Here is a 23,794-nt window from a genome sequence, read left to right as displayed (position 1 = left end):
TCTTTCTGAATGCAGAGAAAAGGCTGTTGCTATAGAAACTAGTGGGGAAAATGTACATTATAACACGTTTTATATATTTTCCCAAGGAGATCTTTAATCTGAGCCTGCCCCTATGCAATTTTAGAGAAACAATAATGCTAATAAGATGTCTAAGAGTAATAGTGATTTCAAATCAAATCAAATAATCATCACTTCAAAAGCACCTCTGCCTGTAACGTTCTGCCCCAGCCAAGACACTGGGACAGGGGTTGCAAGGCAGCCTGCAGTATGGTACATGACAGGAGAGTAAATATAAGGCAGTCAAAAGTATATGAGAGGTGGGGGGAGGGCCCTACACTCAAGCAAGTGGTGGAGGAGGACAAAAATGCTTAGGAAATTGTCTGCGGATTTGACTTGTTGATAGAGAATGATGAAGCCAAGGTGAAAGGTACATTTTGTAACACAAACTCTATACTATCTTTTCTCTTCTGTACCCACCCAATCTCCTATTGCCATCCTGCCTTTGTGAGCCCCCTTCTGAAGCTCTTTTCTGATGCCCTTTTAAAAATTATCCCATCATTTCTTACTTGCCTTTGAGATAATAACAAGCCATTAGGCCTCTGAGCCAATCAGACACATGAGCCCTTGAGTCTCAAGGTGACAATGCTCTTTGTGAGGCTGCACCATGAAAGCCTCTCTTTCTGCATCAGCCTGGCCTGGTGGTAGCAGTTCTCTTGGGGATCCTTCAGAACAGAAGCCTAATTTAGTCCTGTGGATGTCAAAACAGGCTTTTGCTCTGCTCTTCCCACCCTCAATTTATTTTTTACTTAATTCACCATGACCACTATTTCCTTCCTGATTTGTGCTGACCCTGTGGCTTAATTAGATTTTTGTAATTATTTATAGTAGCCCCTGTAATGTGTTGACTTGTAATTTCTTCAGGACAAGGACTTTCTCACTGTGTAGAGCAATGTTCAAAATAAATCTGAGCCCTGTCTTGTTCCAGAGCTGTGCCTGATCCTCAGTGAGGTGTATGTCCCTGCTTGTTGCCCTGAAAGTACATGAAAAATATCAGTGAGGCTAATAGATAGGTTTAACATACAGAAATGTAGGACAAGGCATCTATTGGAATAAAGCACCTTCATTACACCAGGTAAGTCAAAGTAAGGGCACATCTCCTCTCAGCATCTTTGCCAGACAATCCCCTTCCTCCAGACTTGCCCTTAGTCCTGTGCATTGTCATAACTTCTGGGGTTACAACAAGTTCTTTGTGGGCCCCTTGAATCCCAGGGGAGAAAGAAAACCCCTTCATGTCTCTTATTTTTTCCTGAGGTCTGGATGTAGGTCTTCTCTTTCCTTCTTTCAGGATCTTGCAGATTCTTCTTACATGTTGCAGAGTTCCCCATCAAGCCCTTCCCAGATCTGTCTCACAGCTTCAGTGGCCAGCAGGGAAGAAACAATTCCCTTTTCCTCCTCCTGTCTTACCTGATGTCTCCTGTGCAGGCAGGTTGTCTTGCTCACTGTTTTCCAGTCCAGCCCTTTCCACAGAACAGAATGGCTGCTAACTGTGAATAAACAACTGCTACATACTGTCTTGTTTAGGGGCTGTAAGCACTTCTAGAGGCCAAATAATATATGAATATTAGTAGAATGACTGTAATGATAAAATAAAAACAAAAAGGAAAAAAAATATCCCCAGGAGCATGATAATCTAACTTCAAAAGCAATTACCATCAGTAACAAAATGCAGAGAGAGGACTAGGATTGCTTTAATAAGATTACTTGCTTATTGCCATTTGTTTCTATGGGTGACAGTAATCCTGCTTCACCTTCATTCCCAGCCATTTTCTTAGATGCTTCTCACTCTGAGCATTGGCAGGTGAAGCTGGACTGTGAATCTGAGGCTCATACAATCCAGCACACTTCTGTGAACACCTTTTCCTTTGTCTTCAGCTTCCCCTACTCTTACAGCATTGTCACTGGCAAAGTTGTTTTTCTGTGCCCTGTTGCTTCTTGTCCACGGTGGAGCAGGCAGGAATGGGAAAACATGGAAGGATGAGGAAAGCTGGTGCCTTAGTAAGGGTGGAATGACAGTAAGGAAAATAATTGTAAGAAGGTTAGTGTAGTAAGACAAAGGCAGTAGACTGATGATTATGAAAGGTCTTTTAAAATTCATCTTTATCCAGCAGGCCAAGAAGAGGGGGCACAGGCTTAGAAAGGCAGCACATGGCATATAGTGCAAAGAGTTCTCCTTTGGCTTCCTGAAGCCCCTTCACCCAGCCAATGGCCAGTGGCATAAGAGTCCCAGAACCTGATCAGATTACATTCAGTAGTCATGCACTTCAGTGGAGAATCTGCAGAGGTGAACATGTGCTCAGTGGGGCCAACACTCATGCAGCTGATGAGATGAAGCAAATGTTAAGATGGAGAGACTGCTGAGAGCAGCAGTGATGTCTCTGCAGAGACCACAAGAATGTTTGCTCTGTGCTCAGAGGACAGAGTTGCTGTTCTGTTGTGTTTGAGGCAGCATGGGGAAGAGGAACTGTCTGCTTTTGCTTATGAGGCTTCTATATATAAGCTAATGTTCAAAAAAAGATAGGTAGGTAGACGTAGGTAGATTGGATAGATTAGATGATAGATAGAAAGACAGACAGATAAATAGAACTGTGTATAAACAGACATGGTTCTGTACCAAGCAGACAAATGTGCAGTCATTGGTGCCTGGAGGTCATAAAAGGCTCTTCCAGAACTTATTAGATACCTCATCAGGGTTCTCAACCTACAACTTACTTGCCTAGCTGCAACTACACCACAAAAAATTTTTTCCTGTTATTTCTGGAGAAAGTAAAAACAATCAGGACACAGATAATAAATAAACCAGGTTTAATCATAAATCATGTACATATTTATAGATAGGGAGGGGGATGTGGTCTGAAAGGTGCTGCCCTGGCAACAGGAGTAAAAGAACAGTGTGTTTTACCAGTCAATATACAGTACCAATGAAAGATGGAACTGATAAATGAATATGGGATTTTGAGTCCCAGAGGCTAATTTTTACAGACAACCATCATTCTTAGTTTCCTGTCAAATTATAGTATAAGCTAGCACACAGCTCTGCCCAGGACACAGCAAGGCAGATACAACCACGAACAGAATTTGAGGGGAAGGGGGACATGAGATACATGAAGACTGTTCTGAGGTATATATAACACAGATACTGTTGTGTAATCTAGGGGACATGCTTTGCCCACAGTTATGTGATACACATCTCATTCTGCTCAGCAAGTGGCAAGCTCGCATCTGAGAGAATATATTGAGCTTTGGGGAAATACAGGAGCACATCAAACAACAAAACCAGAAGCAGAACAGGGAAAGAGCTGAAGACAAGGAAGCCTGGACTGGTCTGAGAAAGGGTAGAGCTGAATGGACAGCCCCAGATCTATCTGTCCAGCAATTTCAGCCCTGTTTGGAGAGCCAGCACAAAGCTTCTGTTCTGAAGAACTTCTGCAGTGCAAAGGTTTCTGTCAAGAAAACCTTTATCAGACAACAGGGAAAACTACGAACAAAATGACTGAAGGCATGTTGACAGGAGAACCGATGGAGCTGGCCCTATGTCTTTTTGGTTCTTAATTTTAAAGGAAAACTCAGCCTTGTCTGAGCCTACATATATATCTGGTCAGCCTTGGCTGATCCAGGTAGAGGAAAGGAACCATTGCCCCAGTGGCCAGCGAGACAAAGGGCGGCATTTGTACTACAGTATTCAGAGTCAGTGTGACTGCTTTGAGAAACAATATCACATGAGGCTTGCAAAGCAGTCAAATGTATTAGCTTTTGGCAGAACAATTTCACTCTCAATCAATGCACATATTATATAATTATACAATTAAAAAACACCTTTCACTGCTAGGAAGTAGACACTGTTTTGATACCAATCACACTTGTCATCTTTGCTAAGAACCCACCCCCCAACAATAAAAAACACCCAAATCCCAAATAAAATCTATAATACAAAACGACATTCATGCTAAGGAGAAATTATAACCATCCCAGCAAACAAACAAAGATAATCAAGGTCTGCTTGATGCAGGTCCTCTCAGAAGTGAGTTAGAGTCATGTGTCCATGTATAGTCCACTCCCAATCTGGGAAACCTCAGTTAAGACTGCTCCAATTGAAATGCAAGTCTCATTTTGTTAAAAGTAGTGCTCCACACATGCATGCACACAGACACACAGATGTAACCTCCTCTCAGCAACAGCTGCATGCTTGGCAACTGTTAATGCCTTCTGTACATTTTTGACCTTCCTTGATAAGGATGAGCTCGAAATACCTTTACTCCTCAGGTCGTTAAACAAGGGGAAAGAAGAGGAACCACACTACAGAGACAGAAATGCACTCATAGCTCAGGGATATGATTTTTCCCAGTCATTTACAAGGACAATATTATTTATATTCATGAGTCAGCAGAAACCACAGGAAGAGTTGTCCTTTCTCAGTGAACCCCACGAGCCCATTCCGCGCTTCCCAGACGACTTTTCTTTAAGGCACTGCATGTGGAGGATGACTTCAGATAGAAGTGTGAGCCCCCTTCACTGGATCGTGCATTTTTCCCTCTCTCTAGACTGACCTTCCCTGAGAACTTTTGATTTGATGTACTTCAGGTCACTGTTGACACTTGGCCGACGAGCAAAGGGGGAGATCATGCCGTAGGCATCCATGTCCTTGACGCGCCGCATCCGGAAGGATTTCTGTTGGAAAGTGTCACCGTACTGGATGGAGATTTTCCTGTGGAGGGAAGGGCTCATTTCATGAGGTAGCTTGGCCATGCTGAAGAGGACATAGAACATCTCATCCACATTGGTGTTCTTCTTGGCTGAAACTTCAAAGTAAGCACAGTTTTCATCACTGGAGACCAGGTCCTCACCCTCATCTGAGCGTACCTTGCGGAAGACTTCACTGTGGTCATTTTTGTTGCCACAGATCACCATAGGGAGGTCAGCAGATTCCTTGGTCTTGTTCTTCAGGCAGGATTTGACCTCAAGGATCTGTTTCTGGAGCCTCTTGACTTCATCAAAAGATTCTCTGTTGTCCAGGCTGAACACCAGAATGAAAACATCCCCTGCAATTAAAAAAAAGCTACTGTAAAGCCTTGCTGGTCACAGCCTGTGTCAGAGGAGCTAATGTTAAAAAAATCAATAGTTTTATTTGCCATCTTCTCCCCATAGTTTTAGCTTGGTCCTTTTGAATCTATTCACTCAGCCATACTTTACCTCCACTCCTGATAATTCAACTTCCCACGCCTTTCTGTGGTGCCATGGAAAAGACTTGGCAATGACGCTGAATTGTGTTCTGAGGTTGTGCTGGACTTAAAAGTTAAGGCCCATTTTACTCTCATTTGTAAACCTGTTTCTGTCTCAGCTCTGCTGCTTTTCTTTTCTTTTGTCTTCCTTGCATTAATATCTCTGTGCAAAACACAGCCTGTTCTGACCCCAGGAAGAGTGGAGAGCCACTCAGCCTTGGCCTTTTGGTTACACAATACAAAAAAACAACACCTGAACTGAAGCTTTACAGTTAGTCAGTCCTCAACACCTAAGTCAGGAAGGAGAGGTTCCCCATTGTGCAGTGCTCTGCTGTCATGTAATTTGCTCAAGAGAATCTGATCATGGGAAAAAAAAGACATACAAAAATGACACAGATCCCCTGGCATTTCCTTTTGACATTTCCTGACTTACAATTCCTTTTGCAAATATAAAATAGCAAATCATTGCCCATTGCATGACATCCACGTGGAACATGCTAACAGTTCTTCCAAGGACAAAAGCTCACATCCACATCCAAGAAACTGGCCCTAGGACCTTGCTAAGCGTGGATGCCAGCCTAGTCAGATGTGAATGTCACGTTTCACTGGCTAACTAGAAGGTTACATAGCAAATACAGGAAGTAAGTTTGTTGTGAATTGTGGCTGAATATATCTCCACTTCCACAACTGAAGGTTACATCTTAGCTCACAACAGGAACAGCTTGACAAGGAGAATGTACAAGATGAGCCCACCATTTTCTTCCCCCGCCCCCCCTTTGATAAACGATAGACTGAGAAGAAAGGGCAAAAGTAGAACTATCCTCAGAATGTTAAACCAAGGGCATCAGGCTGGAAATGTTAGGAAAGAAAATAATCTTTAAGATTTTCTCATGTGGAATTCCCTTCCTGTGCCTTTTACATGTGTTTGTCACTGCTTGGGTCTCGTAACAACATCATTATTTTGTCTCTTGATGCGTTTCATGCCTGTGAGGTTTTATTCAGCCATTTATTTGTGACTGCGATAAAAAGTACGGAGCGGGAAGGGAAGGTAGGAGGGAAATAGACTACAGAGAAATCTCAATTTCAGACTTTCACCCAGTGGACTTCTTTGCAGCTAATGTGCTTCCAATAGTGCCTGGAGCATCCTAGCCAGGGAATATCTCTCTAGAGAAGTGCATCTTGCCACAAAATCGAGCAATTTTGTTAGCTGCCTCCTGAGAAATAGTCATCTCCAGGCTACAGTTTCCAGGCTAACGACTGTTCTTATGATCACTGTTCCCCACCTGCAGACTTCCCCCCCAGTTTCTCACCTGTCAGGATAGAAAGCCTCCTCATAGCAGGAAAAGGATGATTCCCAGAGGTGTCAAGGATGTCCAGCTGATACATGTCTCCCCTGATGTTGTAGACTTTGCGATGAAAGTCCTCAATGGTGGGCGTGTACTGGTCCTCAAAGCGGCCGTTGAGGAAACGGGAGACGATGGAGCTTTTGCCCACTCTGGAGGCTCCCAGCACTACCATGCGGTATGAGTTCTTGGCTGGCACATTCAGGTTGCAGTTCCCACCAGACATAGTCTTCATCATTGCTTGATCCTGAAAGAGGAAATAGCAGAGTTGGAGGAAAGACCAGAAACGAAAGGGACGATAGAGCAAGGCAGCTCCTTACTATGAGCTTGTGCTCTGGAGCGTAGCCCTGATTAATAGATGAACGCTCCATACAGAAATATTTTAGTTGGAAATGCTTCCCTTTTTCAGTCTCATGTTGTTGATATTATTATGGTTTTGTTTTTGTTGATCTTAAAGTCCTATAAAAATGAAGGCCTGAGGACTGAAAACAGGATGGGCTTGGATTGTAATTTGCTGTTTTATTTAACATTGAGGGCTCAGTTTATTGGCTGTGCTCAACTTAGAGACTTAGTTCCTTTCCACCATCTGCGTCACTTGGATATTACCAGATTTGTTCAGCAGAGCTTGGTTCTCATTTAGATACATAAACACAGAGGTCAGATTTCCCAACGTGTTGCACCCGCTGTAGCTACCAGTAGGGCCTAGATTACTTCATTTGATTTCCCAAATAACACAGATTGTCTGAGATTAGCCAAAAGTCAGACAGAAGCAAGAATCATGATTGACATCAGCAGAAGCTAGACATCTCAGCAGCTTTAAATAGCTGGTCCCATACAGCCTTCCTTGCTGATTCAGGGAGTTTGGGCCACACAACAGCCTTCACTGGCCTTTTAGAAACCAGATTTTAATCTTGCTGTTTGGGCTGGTGGTGTGGGAACTCTCTCTGTCAACAAACTATCAGGATTACAATAGATGGAATGGCGGGAATGCAGATTTTGTAGGAGTTTCAGTCTTTATACACGCACGTGTTCTGGATACCACAGTCTTTTGTGGGTGCTAAGAACAAGATGAAGGACGGCCACCTTAAATAGCTACTAGGCAAGATTTCCACCCTCTGACAACTAAAATCAATCTTATAACCTTGGAGATCACATTTTGATATAGCACTTGGGTGCAGAAAACTTTGATGGAAAACAAAGAGCGTTGCTCAGACATTTTTCTTGTGCCAGTTCAAGTGAATTGTGTGCTGAGAGGAAAAATCTAACCCCTGTATGAGGGAAGTTAATTGTTAAAGCAAAGAAGGCACATCTTTGGCAGAGTTTATTTTGGTTACTAGGATCTTATTAAAGAATAATCAGGTTCCCACTGTGCTGTTTATTTAACTTAGGTGCTGTTTATTTCATATTACAATGCAAGTACTTTATGTACACTGAAAGACTGTGTCTGGGTCCAGATCTGGATTCCTATCTTTCCCTCAAGAGAATTTTATCTCTCACTCCTTTGAGTGAATTTTATCTCCCAAGTTTTTATGCTGCTGATATTTATCTCAGTCAAAAGCTTGAAATCTTTTACTTTGTTTAACATATGCTAAGCACCAAAGCAGCTCTGAAGATATGGCCACCACTAAATAAAGGACTCCCTGGAATTCTGATACAGCATCATTAGAAGCACCATGATATAGCCCAAGACAACAGCAAAACATTACTGTTTATTACTATTCCTGCATTTGCTGCATGCCAACAGCACATTCAGCCCTATCTAAAGCACACTACAAAATGCAATGCTTTCCTCAAGAATATCTCAAGCTCTGAATTATATTCAGTGGGCAGGACAGTGAGCTGTTAGAGCCAGAGAGAAATGCCAGAACATAAATTTGGATGGACATACACATGCAGAGTATTGGGTACTGTTGGGACTGCTGTGGTGGGAATGACAGCAAGAAGCACACCTGCTATTTGAACAGAACTTTGTGTTTTATTTAGACTAGGACCAACCTCCAACAGTGCAGAAACACCAAATGCAATCTCTAATCCAACATTGCCATGTATCCTGCATTAGCCCTTTCTCACATAGCTAATCAATACTGTCTTGCATCCACAGGCAGACAAATGGTGACAGAGCTGCTTTGGGATGTTAGCTTTCACCTTCTCAGGCTTTATTTAGCTGACAAAAACCAGGGAAAACCAGGGAAATAGATTTTATGAGAAAAACTACAAACTTCTCTGCAGCCCAGGTTCAGTATTTAGAAATGAGTCAGCCCTTCAGACTGGGATGGACCAGTGTAGCTGCACGAGGACAAGCAGACTATGCTGGTTCATACCTGCTGAAGGTCAGTTTTGTACAGCTTGGTGTGGCAGCATTTGAAAGTGAGTGCAGTTAAGCTTTTCAACCAAATGCCTTCTATGTCCCATCCAGAATGTGCATGCTGGGGGACTTGGCCAGCAGCTTTACAAGTCAGACTCCTGGGGATTGCATGGCTGACTGACAGGTAACTACTGAGATGCTGGTGACTAGAGAATCTCCTATCATACAGCAAAGGAGGTGGCCTGTGGCACTGCAGCTGCTTGGAAGGCGATTTTTGCACCTTTTGGCACTTCTCTCCTCCACCCTGAAATGAATTCCACTACTCTGGACCTCAATGCACTGAACAGCTTAGAGAAGGAATTGCCACCACAACTTCCCGCAGATAGGGAGAGTAAAGAACAGGGAAGATGAGTGACATCCTGAGGTCAACAAATGGGAAGTGTGAATGGACTCTGGGACTCCTACCTTTCAAACTCCTCACCTTTCCTCATTCCTGCATCTCTGGTCCTTAAATCATACTGTCTCCATCCCATCAAGGGAAAAATCCTATGTGCAGATGCACACTTATTTAAGGATGCTTTGCCTCAAGGTCAGAGGTGTGATAAAGAGGAAGAGGAGGTTTGAGGATATGAAGATTTTAATGTATTAGATAGTTGTTCCATGATGTTCTTGTTCCAATGCCTGTCAAGGCATTGATTCAAGAGGGCTTTTGTGTTCTCCTGACTGCATTTCATTTCACATGAAGTCAAAAGATGCTTTTCAGTACTGTGATTTATAGAGTTGCTACCCATCTCATCGCCTCTGCTGTAAATCTGACTCAGAGCGTGCCATTGAACCAGGAGCTTACATTTGTGTTTCCTGCTCTTTATTCTTATCCCCTGACTCCAGTTTTTCTCTAGTTCAATATAACCTGTCTTATTTCCCCCTCAGAAAAGGAATGAAACTTCAGCTTTCACACCCAGGGGTGTGGGGGAGCACAGGGACTCATACACTGAAAAAGATTAAAGACAGAAGAAAGGAAACAGAGAGAGACCACATGTTCATGTACTAAATAAAGCAAAATCAATCAGAAGAGAATGAGGAGACAACCAACCTCCAGCTGGCTATAATCTACATCTTTTCCTCCCAGTTTATTAAATGCTTAAGCATAGATGAATTCCCCATGGTACCTTCTGCTTTATGCACCAACTCGATGCTAGAAACTTTACATTAGTACAGCACAGGGATCTAAAAATGCCACACAAATGTAGGCAATGAGTGCTATTTTCACTTAATAAAGGGAAAGGCTCCTACTCCCAGAGAGAGCTGAAACAGCTGCCCAAACTCAACATTAAACCTCATTTCTTTTAACTCTTTGTATTATCTTATACCTAACCACCACTGCTTGTTTCATAGCTAGACATTGGAGTGAATGTCAATGCACCTGCTTTTGCACGCTCTTGAAGCGTGCGTGTTAGAATTTCAGTGAGGTGCTGACAGATTTGATCCTGAGTATCTGGAGAGAGATTCCTAAGGAAGGCATTCTTCATTCAACCTTCCTAGACATCTTACACTTTAGTTTTCCATCCTCACAACTGAGAGTATCCTTCATACCACTCCCCATCCATGAACAGACATATGAACTGCCTCTCTTGCACTTCGCAGTCTTCATCTACTGTTTGTGTCTCTATCTGTCATCCCAAGGTAATTCACTGCATCCAGCTAAAAGGGACACAGGCAAACACAAACTGTACTGTACATAACAGACCTGCCATTTTTAAATCACTGCTAGGATCCCCACAGTTTTCATGAACACCAAAATCTCTCCTGTGGGATGTTTGTTTCACCCCAAACTCCAAGCTACTGTCTTACCTCTCTTTCCTTGGAGGAGCAGTCCTGGGTCTTGATGCAGTCTGTTGAAGCTGATAATTTCAATCAGAGGTGGCTGCTGCTGCTGTAAAGGGCTGTTGTTTTGTGGATCCCACGTTGCTTGCTCTGGGCTCAGTGCTTCACCAGTATTTCCTGGGAACTTAACAGGACTGGGAAGGACTGCAGGGCTCCAGAGGGAGTTCCCCCATGGATGGTAAGTACTGGATCAGAACCAGTGACAGCTTTTCCCTTTGGAGAGATGAGCTCTTCCGCTCACAGCCTCAGCTGGAAAGAAGCAGAGGCAGAATCTCTCCCACTCCCACTAGCTTCTCTTGCAAGTTGCACTTGGCAGGGGGAGGGGGTCTCTGGAGCGACACCTAGTCGTGCAGGGTCCGGGGTGCATCCGGCTGGCCCACCCTGCCTCTACTCCGCCTCAGCCCCTGTGGGGACAAATCAGTGAAGTTCTCTGTGATGAACCTACGCTTCCCTGGGTCTTGCCTGGCACAGGCTTCCAAAAGCTTCTTTTCTTCTGGTCTGAGATTTGCTTTAAAATACTCTAAGGCAGAAGGGTCTTTTCCTTACATTTGTCAGTCAAGTATTTCTTCTTCCCTCCCTGCCTTTCTCGCTCTCACAACTACTGGCAAATTGCAGATTTTCCTTCTGTAGGACTCACAGATAATTGGCTCAACTCCTCCCTTGAAGTCAGTGTCAGACACAGAGGGAAGGAGGGCTGCTGAGGGGGTGGGATTTTCTGCCTATTGAAAAAAAAAATCTTTTCTTTTTTTTCCCCCTCTAAAGAGAAAGTTCCTAGGCATTGCAGACTGCACATTCCCTGCCTTTCCACCAGAGACCTCGATGTATGTATGTGTGAAGAATGAGCTTGTGTATGTGTGTGAGAGACACAAAGACTTCACTTACTTTGCAAGCTATGGATTCCTAAGCTCTCTCTGAAGGATCTATACTTCCATGACCATCTTTTTTTGCTAGATAGAACCAGATTGATTCCCCTTCCCAAAGGGGGCTTTCCTGTAATTATTCTGCTGTAGGGAATACTTTCTCTTGTTCCCTCCAACTCACAGATGATGTATTATGTTTCCTGCTTGATTTGATTTGTTGTCCTTTCATTAATATTTAAATACATGAAAAATTAAATCATACCTGGGTGATGCAAATGTACATAAAAAAGTCAAGCTGAAAGTGTGGGGGATTGAGGGTTGGGTTAAAAAAAGAAACACAAATCAAAATTAAGGTGTATTCAAGGAGTTTGTTCCACTCCAAGTCAAAAACAAAATCAGGCTTGCAGTTTCTTTCACTGCATTGACTATTTTTCCTCCTTTTTGAGCTGAAATAATGATTTAGATCTACAAGTCTATTTTACATTATTTTTTTACCTTGTCTGTTTCATCTCCAGATCCCCACAACAGTTCCTGCACTTTTTGAGGAATTCCTGAGATGCTTTGCTTTTCCTCATTTTTCTCCTCCAAGCATGAGGGAGTTTCTGTAGTCAAATTCAGAATAATGCTTCCCTCCTGTGCTCCTGGCATTGCAGAGCAGCCACCAGCAGCTGTCAGCAGCTCTTGAGAAGGGTGCCAAGGCTGATGCAAGCACATGATCTGACACACCTGTACATCTCTCTGTGCCAACAGACTTTAAAGGCCCCAACAGAGGCTATGAGATGGGTCCTGCTGTGACCATCTGCGAGAGGCAGCATCTCCCACTAAGGTCAGACCTGTGCAGGAGCCAGATTTGAAGGTCCCAGGCTAACACAAAGACAAATATCATTGATCAGATTTAGGAAACAGTAGCTCCTGCAGACCTCATTGCCCTCTACAACTACCTGAAAGGTGGTTGTAGCCAGGAAGGGGTTGGTCTCTTCTCCCAGGCAACCAGCACCAGGACAAGGGGACACAGTGTCGAGCTGTGCCAGGGGAAGTTTAGGCTCGAGGTGAGGAGAAAGTTCTTCACTGAGAGAGTTGTTAGCCATTGGAATGTGCTGCCCAGGGAGGTGGTGGAGTCACCATCCCTGGAGGTGTTCAAGAGGAGATTGGATGTGGCACTTGGTGCCATGGTCTAGTCATGAGGTCTGTGGTGACAGGTTGGACTCGATGATCCTCAAGGTCTCTTCCAACCTTAGTGATACTGTGATGTGGGAAGGGAGGGCACGGCTTGAGAGAGCACCATTGGAACACTGCAGTATTAGTGAACTGGTCATGTCCTGAACTCAGCTCTTTCTGGACCACAATACCAGGACTCCTTTCTCAGCTAATGAATCTTTTCTCTTTGGTAAAAAGTAGAGGGGTATGTTTATGTCTCATTAAATATTTTGAAATAAGATATGATACTTTCCATTCCTAAGTCAGATCAAACCTGGTCCAAAAGCTGCTGTCTTTGGTGTCTGGTCAACAGTTTGTGTAGCTTAGATCCAAACAGGGTGACTAGCATCCTGGTATCATTGCCATGGGAGAAATTGCTTCAAAAATCAGCAAAGTCAAGACCTGTAAGGGTACAAAGAATAAATTCCTCTTTCATTCCCATGGCTCACATATGAGTATAGGGGTTCTCTGCCAAGAAAGAGAACTGTAGTCATCATGGATACCATCTCATCAGCCTGGAATCTCAGCCTACTCAAGCCCTTTTGTAAGCCAAATGCAAACCACTTGTCTAGGTGGCTTCACTCAGTCCAGCCTCCTACTCAGCTCTTTCCTCCAACATTTAAAGTAGCCAATTGAGTTCCTTAAGTTATATCAAAATAAACAGGAACACACTTGACTGGGCACCTTGTCTGTCTTTGATCTCTTAGCAAATAGCTAGGAAAAATGGGAAATTACTTCTGAAGTAAGCGTTTGAAAGGTAATTGTTACCTGTGAGCCCTCAGAGGCTTGGGAGATGTTATTGTAGTTACTGGATTGGGTATTTTTGCTTCATTTTTTTCTGGTTTGCTCCCAGTTCAGGGGTTGACAGAAGGCTTGGTCTTCATGCCTTCTTTCAGGGCTCAGGAGACCACAGCTTAAAAATCTCTGCTTTTCCAAAGATGTCCTGAGGGTTTCTGGTTGAGAAGTCACATTACATCTGCCCCACATCTGAGATGTTGGGATGGCAGCACCTCTTTGCTTTTAGGGTCATGAAGTAAATAAGTTCAGATCACAGGGATGAAGAGAAATAATTCCCTTCCTCAGCAGTTTCCTCTGGTTAGTCAGAGACCATCATCCTTTCATAGAGCTTACAGATATTTACCAACCTAAAATCCAGGCTTACAATGAATTACTCTCTGGAGGCATTTCTCCCTCCTCCTCCTCCAGTCTAAAAGCTTAAATGAGGCTTTTATCTGGCTAAGGCTGTCTCAGGGGATAACAGGCTATGGCTGTGGAGAATCACCATCACCAGGTGCTGCACCTAACTCACTGGATGATACTGGCCATGGCTTGTGGTGCAGACTTTGCATCTGGGTGTTCAGTGTGAGAGACAAGAGAAGCAGAACACATAGCAGATGAGTTGTATCAGCTCAACAACATGGGATATGTAGGAGTCACTGACAGCAAAGGACCTCCTTGATGCAGCAGCTCATTAGCACATCCAGCTGTTGTCTCTGAAGCTGGCATGTGGGTCCTGCCAGCTCATCCATGGAGCTGCCTCAGCTGTGGAAGGTACCGCAGATGGTGCAGCTGTGGCCAGCAGACAAGACAGCTGTGCTTATTTTGATTCTGCCTAGACTGTGGGTGAGCAGAGAGGGAGGACTTGAGAAGGCAAGCCAAAAGAAGGGGAAGAGAAATGTTGCAGGGAGGGGCTGGTTAAAAAAATGTCCAGAGGAATGGGGAAAGACAAAGGCAAAGTACTACTGTCATATATTGCGCTAGCCACTTGGCTTCAAATGGTAGTAAAGACCTAAAGTGAAGTGACTTACTTTGGGGTGGGACACATCAACAAGCAACTGCTCCTCAGACCCCTCAAAGTAGCTTCCTCCTCTCTGAAGAAAAGGGCAGCTCCCAGGCAGCACAGGCACTGACCACTTCTGAACCAGGATCTGGGGAATTGTGGACTCCTGAGATAGAGATATTACTGTCACAAGTAATTTAGACCTTCTGCAGCTCCAGATACCAGCCACGGCTAGAGACAGAGACTGATGTGATGGGTTGCTGCAGCAGGACCAATCTGTTTTTCTCCACCTTAAGGCAAATGACAGAAGTGACAGCTGCATGCTGGTCAGAATTAGTTCAAGACAAAAGATGTTCCAAGGCTTTTGTCTCCTCTTCAAAAGCAAATGCAACAGAGATTAAATATTTAAACGAGGTTTTCTCTCATCTTTTCTCATTGATTTTTACTCCTCTCATTATTCAGTAACGGAGGCTCATTTTTCCACCCCCTCACCTCTTTCCCACACTAATTTCTTGGTGCCCCTCCCTTCAAGCAAGGCTGAAAAGTTAGTCTTCAGGAGTCAGTAAACTGCAGGTATCAAGTTATATTCTGAACAGCAAGTAGGTGAGCAGCTACAAGTAATACTCCCCCTGCATTACCTGTACATCCCAGGCATTTAAACTCAGTAAAGTGCTCTCCAGGGGTGTTAGAGTGACTGGGGAGATAAGTAATGATCATCAGTTACAAGTGGGAACAGTAATTCTTGGGAGAATACAGCTGGAAAAGGCATACAGTTGAGAAGGTGGTGGTCTGACTTATATTCCTGGTGCTGTCACAGAATTTGTGTGTGACTGTAATTTCTCAGCATCCCAGGGTGTAAAATGGGTTAATAATACTTGCTGAGTTCCCTGAAAAATGTAAAAGAACTGCTTTGCTGTGGAAAAACCATCCAGGTTGTCTCTTATTTGCTGCACTTGCTGTGAATGTTTAAAAAAAAAAATACATTTTAATGAAACTTTTTTGAGAAAGAGGCTGCAGTTCTACTTCCCCTCTTTTCCTTTTGCTACTGACACAGCATGTTCACATTTCCTCACCAGAGATGCATGCACCCTTTCATTTTCATTCCACTTCTGAAGCTTTTAAATCTTCCCCATCTTTGAAAAAGTACTAAGAAGCAAAATTAAAGCGTAAAGATTTTCCACTACACAAAAAAGCCTCAGAATAGAACGTGGTGGGGAAAAAAAAATCCCCAAAGTGTACCATTAATTTCTTTGCTCTCAACGAATACCAAGGTGGGGGTGGTTTATGGTCTCCCAGGCCCTGGTGGAGGAAAAGTGATCCCCACAGCATCCATCCATGTAGCCTGTGATCCTGCCAGAGTGAAGGACAAGTCATGCACTCACCTGACACTGACTACAGAATGCTGAATGAGCTTTTCAAGAAGGAGTAGGTGTAGCTACACATCATGACTTTCAGCCTCTGTTCAGCATCCCATTTCCCTGTCTCCTTTGGAGCCCTGTGTCCAGAAAGAGAACAGCGTACCTGGGAAGATGCCAGTGCACATCTCTGCTGCTGAATAATGCTGGTAAGAAAGGGCTTCATTCAAAAGGCCCCCAAAGTTCTCCTCTGGCTGATATCATCCCCAGTGCTTCCAAAAGACAGAGAGGGAAATGATCCCCTTTGGGGTCATTTCTGTAGCTATGTTCACACAGTTGCTACGTAGCTCCCCAAGACATGACCTTACCTGTCCTCTTTTATCATCCATTCTGACTCTCTTACCATGGCTGATGATTGTCTTCAGAAGACTTTAACCTGTGAGGGGAATATGAACAACTAAAGTGAGCATAACTAAATAGAGCTGAAAACAGAGATGAAACAAATGGCATAGAAACAAGAGGAGATGCATAAAAAATGTATGAAGCAGAGACTGACAAGCCAAGGCTCTCTTCAGCACACGTGATGCTGCCTCTGACTGGCTATTCTATTTTGGTCTCCATTAAGAAGTGGCAATCACAAGGCGGGGCCTGGCCACCATGAGTGAGGTCAGCTGGGTCTCTATAAACACTCCCTTTCAGAAGCCCCCTTTGCCTTGCAAGAGGCTGAGTGCAAAAAACTACTTCTCTAAGGATATGGTTTCTCACATTTGTTCATATTCCACCAACACCTCCCATCTCCACCTGTGCTTCCAGAAAATGGGGTAATTCACCTGTAAAAGTTGACTATTTTTACAGGTATCTCCTTTGAGCACAAATCTGTCAACAGTGTTGTGGTTTTATGCTTGGGAGATGGGCTTCTCTAAATCCACTGTTGCTCCCTGAAGCCATGCAGGTGGGCTGTGCCACCTCGAGCTGATTGCTCAGATGGTTTCCTTGGTTGTCTTGCTGGAGCCAGAACCTGGGCACTGAAGATGTTTAGTACTAAGAGATCTTCATGGGTTGCCACCCTGAAACTTCATGGAGGCTCTGCCTCTGCATCTGCATGATTCTGCACAGGTTTTAATTGAGACTTGGTTTTACTGTGGTCACTTCCAAGAACAACAGCAATATGTTGATGATTAATATGAATTAGAGCACTGTGTCCTCATACTGGGCTAGTTGTTTCTGTGTTCTCCTCTATCTAGAGGAACGGTCCTGTGCTAGAACCTGTTTCTTTTTTTACTGTTCCTTTCATTAAGAGACTAAGAATGTTTTGGCAACTGAAAAAAAAGTCTCATTCCTTTGATTTGTGAGACATTTTGCACCTTTATTAATAATCAAATGAAGCCAGTGAATGAGAATCATTTCAGATGGAAGAACAGGTGAGAATTACAGCTTGTTCTTCTGTATTTCTTTTTGTTCTAGTTCTGCTTCCCCCCCTCAGAGGATCTTATGCACTCAAGATCCAATGTGAAATCTATTATAATAATAATAATGGCAATACTAGGTACTCCTAGGGTAAATTTTTTACTATCTCTACATATTCTGCAAATATTTAGGAAGCTAAGATCAGTCCCTCCAGTGGAGCAGGACCAGAAGTATTTTAGGAGATTACAGTTAGAAAAAAAAACAATGAATGCACATACAGGTTTTTAGGAGTAACTTTCAGGTGGCTCAGGATGAGCTTCTCCAGACTTGAGCTCACTCTGACCTCACTCCAGACTAACTGAAAATTAAGCAACCATCACTAATGAGCTGCAGAGCATGAGTTAATCAGCCCTTTTGAGACATACATAGCTTTTATCCAGTTTGGAGCATGAGAAGAATGGGTTCTGCCTGTCTGGAAAGGGCCATGCAAATAATAGCCTCCAGACTGCAGGAGTGGAAAGAAGAGTCCACATGTCCTTGTCCCCAGCGCCAGGCATGGGCTGTATGGCCAGGAGGAGACACAGTACACAGAGTGCATATAACAAATGCTCACTGCAGAGTACCAAAACCATCAGTGAAGTATAGTTAATGGATGTATGAATAACCTCATCTGTATCCTTGAAAGGAATCAGAGGATTGAATAGCTTTGGCCCCTTGAAAAGAGGCAGTGTTGCCTGCTACAGTCTCTCCACAAATATACATCAAGTCTGCAAAATCATGGAACAGACTTAAACCCTGCAAGATTAAAACAAACTAGATAAGAAGAAAGAAGCCCTCAGGGCGCCTCAGGGTCAGGTTTTATTCTGCAGCAGAAATGACTAGAGTGTTATTTTTTTTCCCTAAAAAACCCAAAACAAAACAAAACAAAAACCTCAGACCTCTGTATTTGCACACATTTAAGGACAAATCCAAATCTGAATGGGTCTCTTCAGTTAATGTGAAATCAGAGAACTTTCCTGAACCAGCCTGGTTCCTCTGCCTGCATATCTCTCTGGTGATCTGGAAGTGAGAAAATTCATGTTTTTTAGTGATGGCTACAAGCAGTTCTTGCTTGTATGAAGTGCTGCTGCTTGCCTCTTCAGGGGCAACATTTCAAGCTTAGAGCTATTCAATTTGAGCCTCTGTCCTGACATCCTGCCCAGTTAAAGCTTTAGGGCAACACCAGCCTTTTCTTGCTGCGAGCCTGTTTCTTCTGCTCAGGCTGCAGTCTGTGCTAACCTGGCACCTCAGTTTCAGCAATGTAAAAAGCTATCTTTCTGACATGAAAGACTATCAAAGTGGCTTTTATTCTGGTGTAAATGAGTAAGCAAGCTGCTGAGTCAAAGAAAATCAGATCCAAGGCATTTTCTGCATGTTTGTTCTGGCTGAAGACTCAGAGGACGTGTACAGGAGTATAAATTTACCCATTACCTTCTCCATCACTCTATACTCTCCCAGCCTCCCTCTGTCCAAAGGAGCTTGTTCCTCTTCAGGTAATCTCACAAGAATCCAATCAATAAGAAAACTTTCTCTCTTCAGCATTGGATGAGACTACCAGGTTATTACAAGTTGGCTTTGACCTGCACTTTGCTTGAAAGCAGAAGGCAACTGGAAATGAACAGAAGGGACAAATTTAATTACCAGCAAGTTAACCCGTCAGGATTTCCACTCCTGATAGTGCTGGATTGTAGAGAAAAGGGTATGTGATTTATGTGGCAGGTCAAATATAGGGAAGGGAATAACCATAAGAATTTGTATTGGAAGTCACTGCTAATTAGGATAGGATACAAAAACTTGGATTTGCTTCATCTGCCAGTCACTTCCACACATTACAGACCTATGCCACACCACATTTTTGTATTGTCTCAAGGGTTTGACCTTTTTACCATACAACCTAATTCTATATAGTGCCCTTCTTAAGGGAGGGAGTAAGGGGAGAACATAAGGAGTTCAATTTTTTTCTGCTTTTGCACTTGATGACAGTTTATATAAGCACGCGGAAATCGCGGTTCCTCCTTCTCGGTGTTTTTGAAAGGCACTTTACACTTTAATGCTACAGAAAGGAAGCCAAGCACACAGATCCAGGCTGCACCTGTGATTCTTTTGATGAGTGACAGCACAGGCTCAGTGCTGCCAGTGAGGACTAGAAATCAAATTCAGCAGTAAAGGTAAAGCACGCAGGGTAGCAAAGCAGAAGTGCTGCAAACCAGTCCCTCTGGTGCCATCCCTTGTTGGTTGCACAAGGACCACAGGTACGCACACCTCTCAGAGTTCTTCAGCCTGCTCCACCGATTGAATAAAGCCTTTGTCGCTGGTGTATCATTCTGGGGTGTGCTGCCACTCTTGCAGGCCCACAGTATTGTTCAGACAGGGAGATGGATGGGAGGAATTAGGGAATCAAGTTGGCATAGCAACCTCAGGCTTTGCGCTCTCAGGCTTATGCAACTACAAGCAGGTTGGGAAGGTGCGAAAGGGCACTTCCCTTCCCTTGCACACGCAAAGCTTCGTCAGCCCACGCTTCACATCCTTGAGTAGTTAGGCAGAAATCAGTGATCTGCTGGAGCTTTGTGCTTCCTTCAAAGCCTCCCCTCTGACTTGAATTTCCTTCTGGATGCTTCATAAGCTCTTGGGCAACAGCAGGAGCCTCCAAAACACCCTTCAATCTATCCATCACTCATCAGAGCACATCCTGAGAAAGGTTATTGGTTCAGTGTTTTTGTCCACCAAGGGTTCCTCAAGTACAAAGTGCACCACTAAAAATAGGATTTATGACCCCTTGACAACTGTGCTGTAGCCCTTGGTGGGTCTCAGCACACCCACCTTTAAAAAAAAACGTGTGCTCCAGGCCTGCACCACAGAAACCAATCTCGCAGCAGCAAGGACAAGATGAAGAGGGTGTGTGACGGCATTTTGCTCTCATCGCCAGTGGAGATTTTAGGCACTAAGAATTTTCAGGTGAACTGCTAAGCAACTTTCCTGTCCTCCCCTTATCAACAAAGGGGAAAGGTGACGAGAAGCCAGGGGTTTTGTTTGCAGGATGAATCTCTGAGAGGCTCTTTCAGCATATAGCACTTCGTGGGGTTGATTGGAGAGCTGCTTTCAGCATGGCTCATCACAGCTTCAGTTATGATTTTTTTAGACATTACTAGCAACTGTATCTATCATGCTAGACAAATTTTATTTGAGAATACTAAAAAGGGCAAATAGAGAATAAATCTGATGTCCTCACCTAATCTGAGCAAATGTAAACTCTTGCCAGCAGGGAGAGCTTTAAAGTGGACAGGCAGGCAGCTTCGGTCAGAGGTGCCAAAGGGCACGGTGCTGAGCCGAGCATATGGCTGCTCAATAACCAGTGCAAATCCTTGTGGTTTTACAGGAAATCTCCAAACAGCTGATGAGATTCAAGTCCTCTTGGATTTGGATTTGTGTGCTGAGAGAAAAAAAGAAATCTTAGTTTTATTTTAAAGCAGGGAAAGCAACACAAAGACAACAAACCAAGGTTTCCATGCATGGAGAAAATTTAGTGAGCATCATTTGAACTAACCCTACAAATTGAGATGTTTGGATGTAAAGGCAGATTATTCCTATTTTCAGTCAGAAAATCAATACTAATAACTTGCAAGCCAGTCTTGTGACTTGGGAGGAAGTGACTCAAGCTTCAAAATGCTTGGTGTGGTAGTAGTGACATTGCTACAAACATTTTCAGTGTCCCATTAGCACCTAGTTAGAGGTGCTAGGACTTCCTATATAGCCACCACATAAGCAAAAAGCCATGGCTGCCCAGATATTAATATTTTGATATCACACAGTGCCTTGGCCTGTGAAACATGCTCTGCTATGTTTCTCAGTGAACTTAGCCAAGCTTCCTTAGTCATGGATCACCAGGGTGGATGAGGAGCATTTGTCTGGGCAAAACTTAGCTAGTTCACTACTTGCTTTGTGGCTGGACTTGTTGTTTCATTACAGAAATCATCTCTAGATAGGGCACAGCTTTCCAGCACTCCAGAGACTGACCTTCAGGGCAGATATATTATATAAGTTGTTGGAGCAAAGGGAACATATACACATTCTTTGGGGTGCTTCAAGGTATTTTTCATCCTTTGGTCAGCAGGGAGCAAGGGCAGGTGACAGAGGAGTTGGCAAGCTCATCACACATATTCTGAAGGTGGATGTACTTGTGGAAAGAGAACAAAGCAAAGTTGCCTTGAATGTCCTTTAGTGGCTCTAACCCCTGCCCCAACTCTTATCTTACAGCTGTTCTTTGTGTGGCCCATAGGATTCATGAAAATGGATCTGGAAAGGGAAGGGAGGGACAGTCACATCTTTGCATCCTCCCTGCGGTGGCACTAGCAGCAAGCCTAACCCAGTGTACACATATGGTGAGGAAGCTGAATCCCAGGAGGTGCGGGAGATGCGGTGAGCGCCCTTCACAGTGCTGCATTTCTGATGGAGCTCTGAGAATGAAACGAACATGGGATAAATTTAAAAATGAGCCAAGTGGGTCTTGGAGGGGGTGCCTTCCTGGGGTAGCAGAGGGATGGCAGAGAGCTGCTCATTGTTCTCCTCCCTGGCAGCCACCCCCCTCAATCTCCCCGGCCACGCAGGGATTTACAAGCACTCTGTGCCAGCCATTTTATTGAATTTGGCCTGCTGACCAAGGCCATGTCAAATACTTTCACATCTGATGCCTTCTGTTGTCTTCCATTGTCAGGGAAAATACAAGACAATCAGATAAAGTGCCCAAACACGATGGAGTTGGAGTCAGGGGCTCTGAGGAACATCTGGCATTCTTGCCAAGAGATCTTTTCAGATCCCAGTTTGTGGTAGTGCAGCGCTTGTGCTCTGCAAAATCCCACTTTGTGGTCCCTCTTTGGACACCAAGTGAGTAAGCACTTCACAGAGTCCTTTCAGATAGTGCACCCAGAGCATAGTGCCACAGCACTGGGGCTTGTCTACAGTGGGATTTGGGGTAAGGGAACATCATGAATACTTTCCCTGTTTTGTGCTCTTCTGCTACTTTCCTGCACCCAAAACTTCTCTCATTCTCCAGCACTGATTTTGGCCAGTCCCATTCACAGTTGGACACTGGTCCACTTGCTATAAAGCTCTTCTGTTCTCCCAACACTCAGTGTACCAAGTTGGGTAGTGCAGACAGCAAGCGTCAGAAGAAAAACAACCTTGTTAACAGAAATGGATTTTTCTCTCCACACAGATAGTCAGTGAATATTTTTAAACACAGTCTCAACAAGATGTGCTAATTGGTACCACTCTAACCCCATGAACCTTTCTCGTAAGCAAGCTGAAGAACAGATGGATATTATTATGAAACTCCAGGGAGATGGATGGCTGCATAGTGAAGTGGACACATTGGCTACGCAGGCCGTGTATGTCAGCCAGAAAACAAAACACAAGCAGTTTGCCTTGCATTGGTTTCTATCACAGCCTTGGAAGGCAATACCTACAATACCTACCTTGACTATGGCCAGCCATCTATTGAAATAATGAGCTTGAGTGCAGTCCTTTATGAAAAAGATCTTGAGGAATGGTGGAGTGTCCTGTGATTGCTTGCCTGGAGTCCAGCTTAAATCACCCTCTTCTCCCAGAGGGTCACAATCTCCCTGCCCTCTCAGTCACACCCTGCCAGAATACACAGCAGAAACCTGAGTAGAGAAAAACCTGCTTTTGACATCCTTATTTTGCCTTGTTTAGAGCAGGGATTAAACCCAAAGGCCTGGGAGTATGACCTGACCATCACACCCCTTATGAATTGAATTGAGGACCCCAAATTGTGCTGCTGCTACTCTGGAAAGATAAAAGGTACTGCCAAAAGCAGGTAAGGCTATGCCACTCTCCCAGGGACCCTGAAAGAACACCTTTCACTTCCTCTTTCTGCCCTCCTGAGATGCTCACGTTGATGCAATGATGATCTCAGCAAATGAAAGAAGTATGCAGTTTTAGGTGTGAGATACCCATCAAACCTTTCCTGTAAGAGAGCAGATAAGCTCCTTTGTGAATTAAGTAACTAAAACAAGAACATCCACTACTTCAAACGTAGATATAAGGGTTTTTTTTAGGGGGGTCCAGATTAAAAGCACATTAGTGGCTTTTGTCTGTTACTGTTCCATGAAGGTCTTTCTGCTTGTGAAAAAGAGGCATTTAGAAAAAGAAAGGCATGGGAGAAAGAAGCCTCTGTGCTATGTGATTTTTAAAAGGTTTTAGGACCCATGAGGAAACAAGCTCTCCCTACCTATTTGATGCCTGCTGTGTGCACATAAGCAGGAATCCATACCTCCTTACAGAACCATGTCAACCCCCCCCATCTGCATTAACAGCTTCTTTGCCTGATGA

At 43.9% G+C, this 23,794-nt stretch overlaps 1 protein-coding gene across 1 annotated transcript; it reads right to left on the bottom strand.

Moving 5' to 3' along the window:
- Positions 1-2,861: 2,861 nt before the first annotated feature.
- RASD2 (RASD family member 2) lies at positions 2,862-11,453 on the bottom strand. Its single transcript, XM_068141696.1, has 3 exons — positions 10,776-11,453; positions 6,587-6,866; positions 2,862-5,096 (listed from the first exon to the last, which is right to left on the bottom strand). The coding sequence occupies exons 2-3, from the start codon at positions 6,855-6,857 to the stop codon at positions 4,567-4,569; spliced, it is 801 nt and encodes a 266-aa protein (XP_067997797.1). The 5' UTR covers positions 6,858-6,866; positions 10,776-11,453; the 3' UTR covers positions 2,862-4,566.
- Between the last annotated feature and the right edge of the window lie 12,341 nt (positions 11,454-23,794).

This window comes from Melanerpes formicivorus, unplaced genomic scaffold (assembly GCF_026170545.1).
Source record: "Melanerpes formicivorus ecotype bairdi unplaced genomic scaffold, bMelFor1.0.p_v2 SCAF_8, whole genome shotgun sequence".
NCBI classification, from domain to species: domain Eukaryota; kingdom Metazoa; phylum Chordata; class Aves; order Piciformes; family Picidae; genus Melanerpes; species Melanerpes formicivorus.
The sequence above is the reverse complement of the archived record's forward strand: the minus strand, read 5'-3'. Positions and strand labels throughout refer to the sequence as shown.

Coding starts and splice junctions, on each gene's coding strand:
- RASD2 (XM_068141696.1), bottom strand. CDS start 6,857: ATGATGAAGACTATGTCTGGTGGGAACTGCAACCTGAATGTGCCAGCC. Junction 5,097..6,586: donor GAGGCTTTCTATCCTGACAG/GTGAGAAACTGG, acceptor TTTTAATTGCAG/GGGATGTTTTCATTCTGGTG.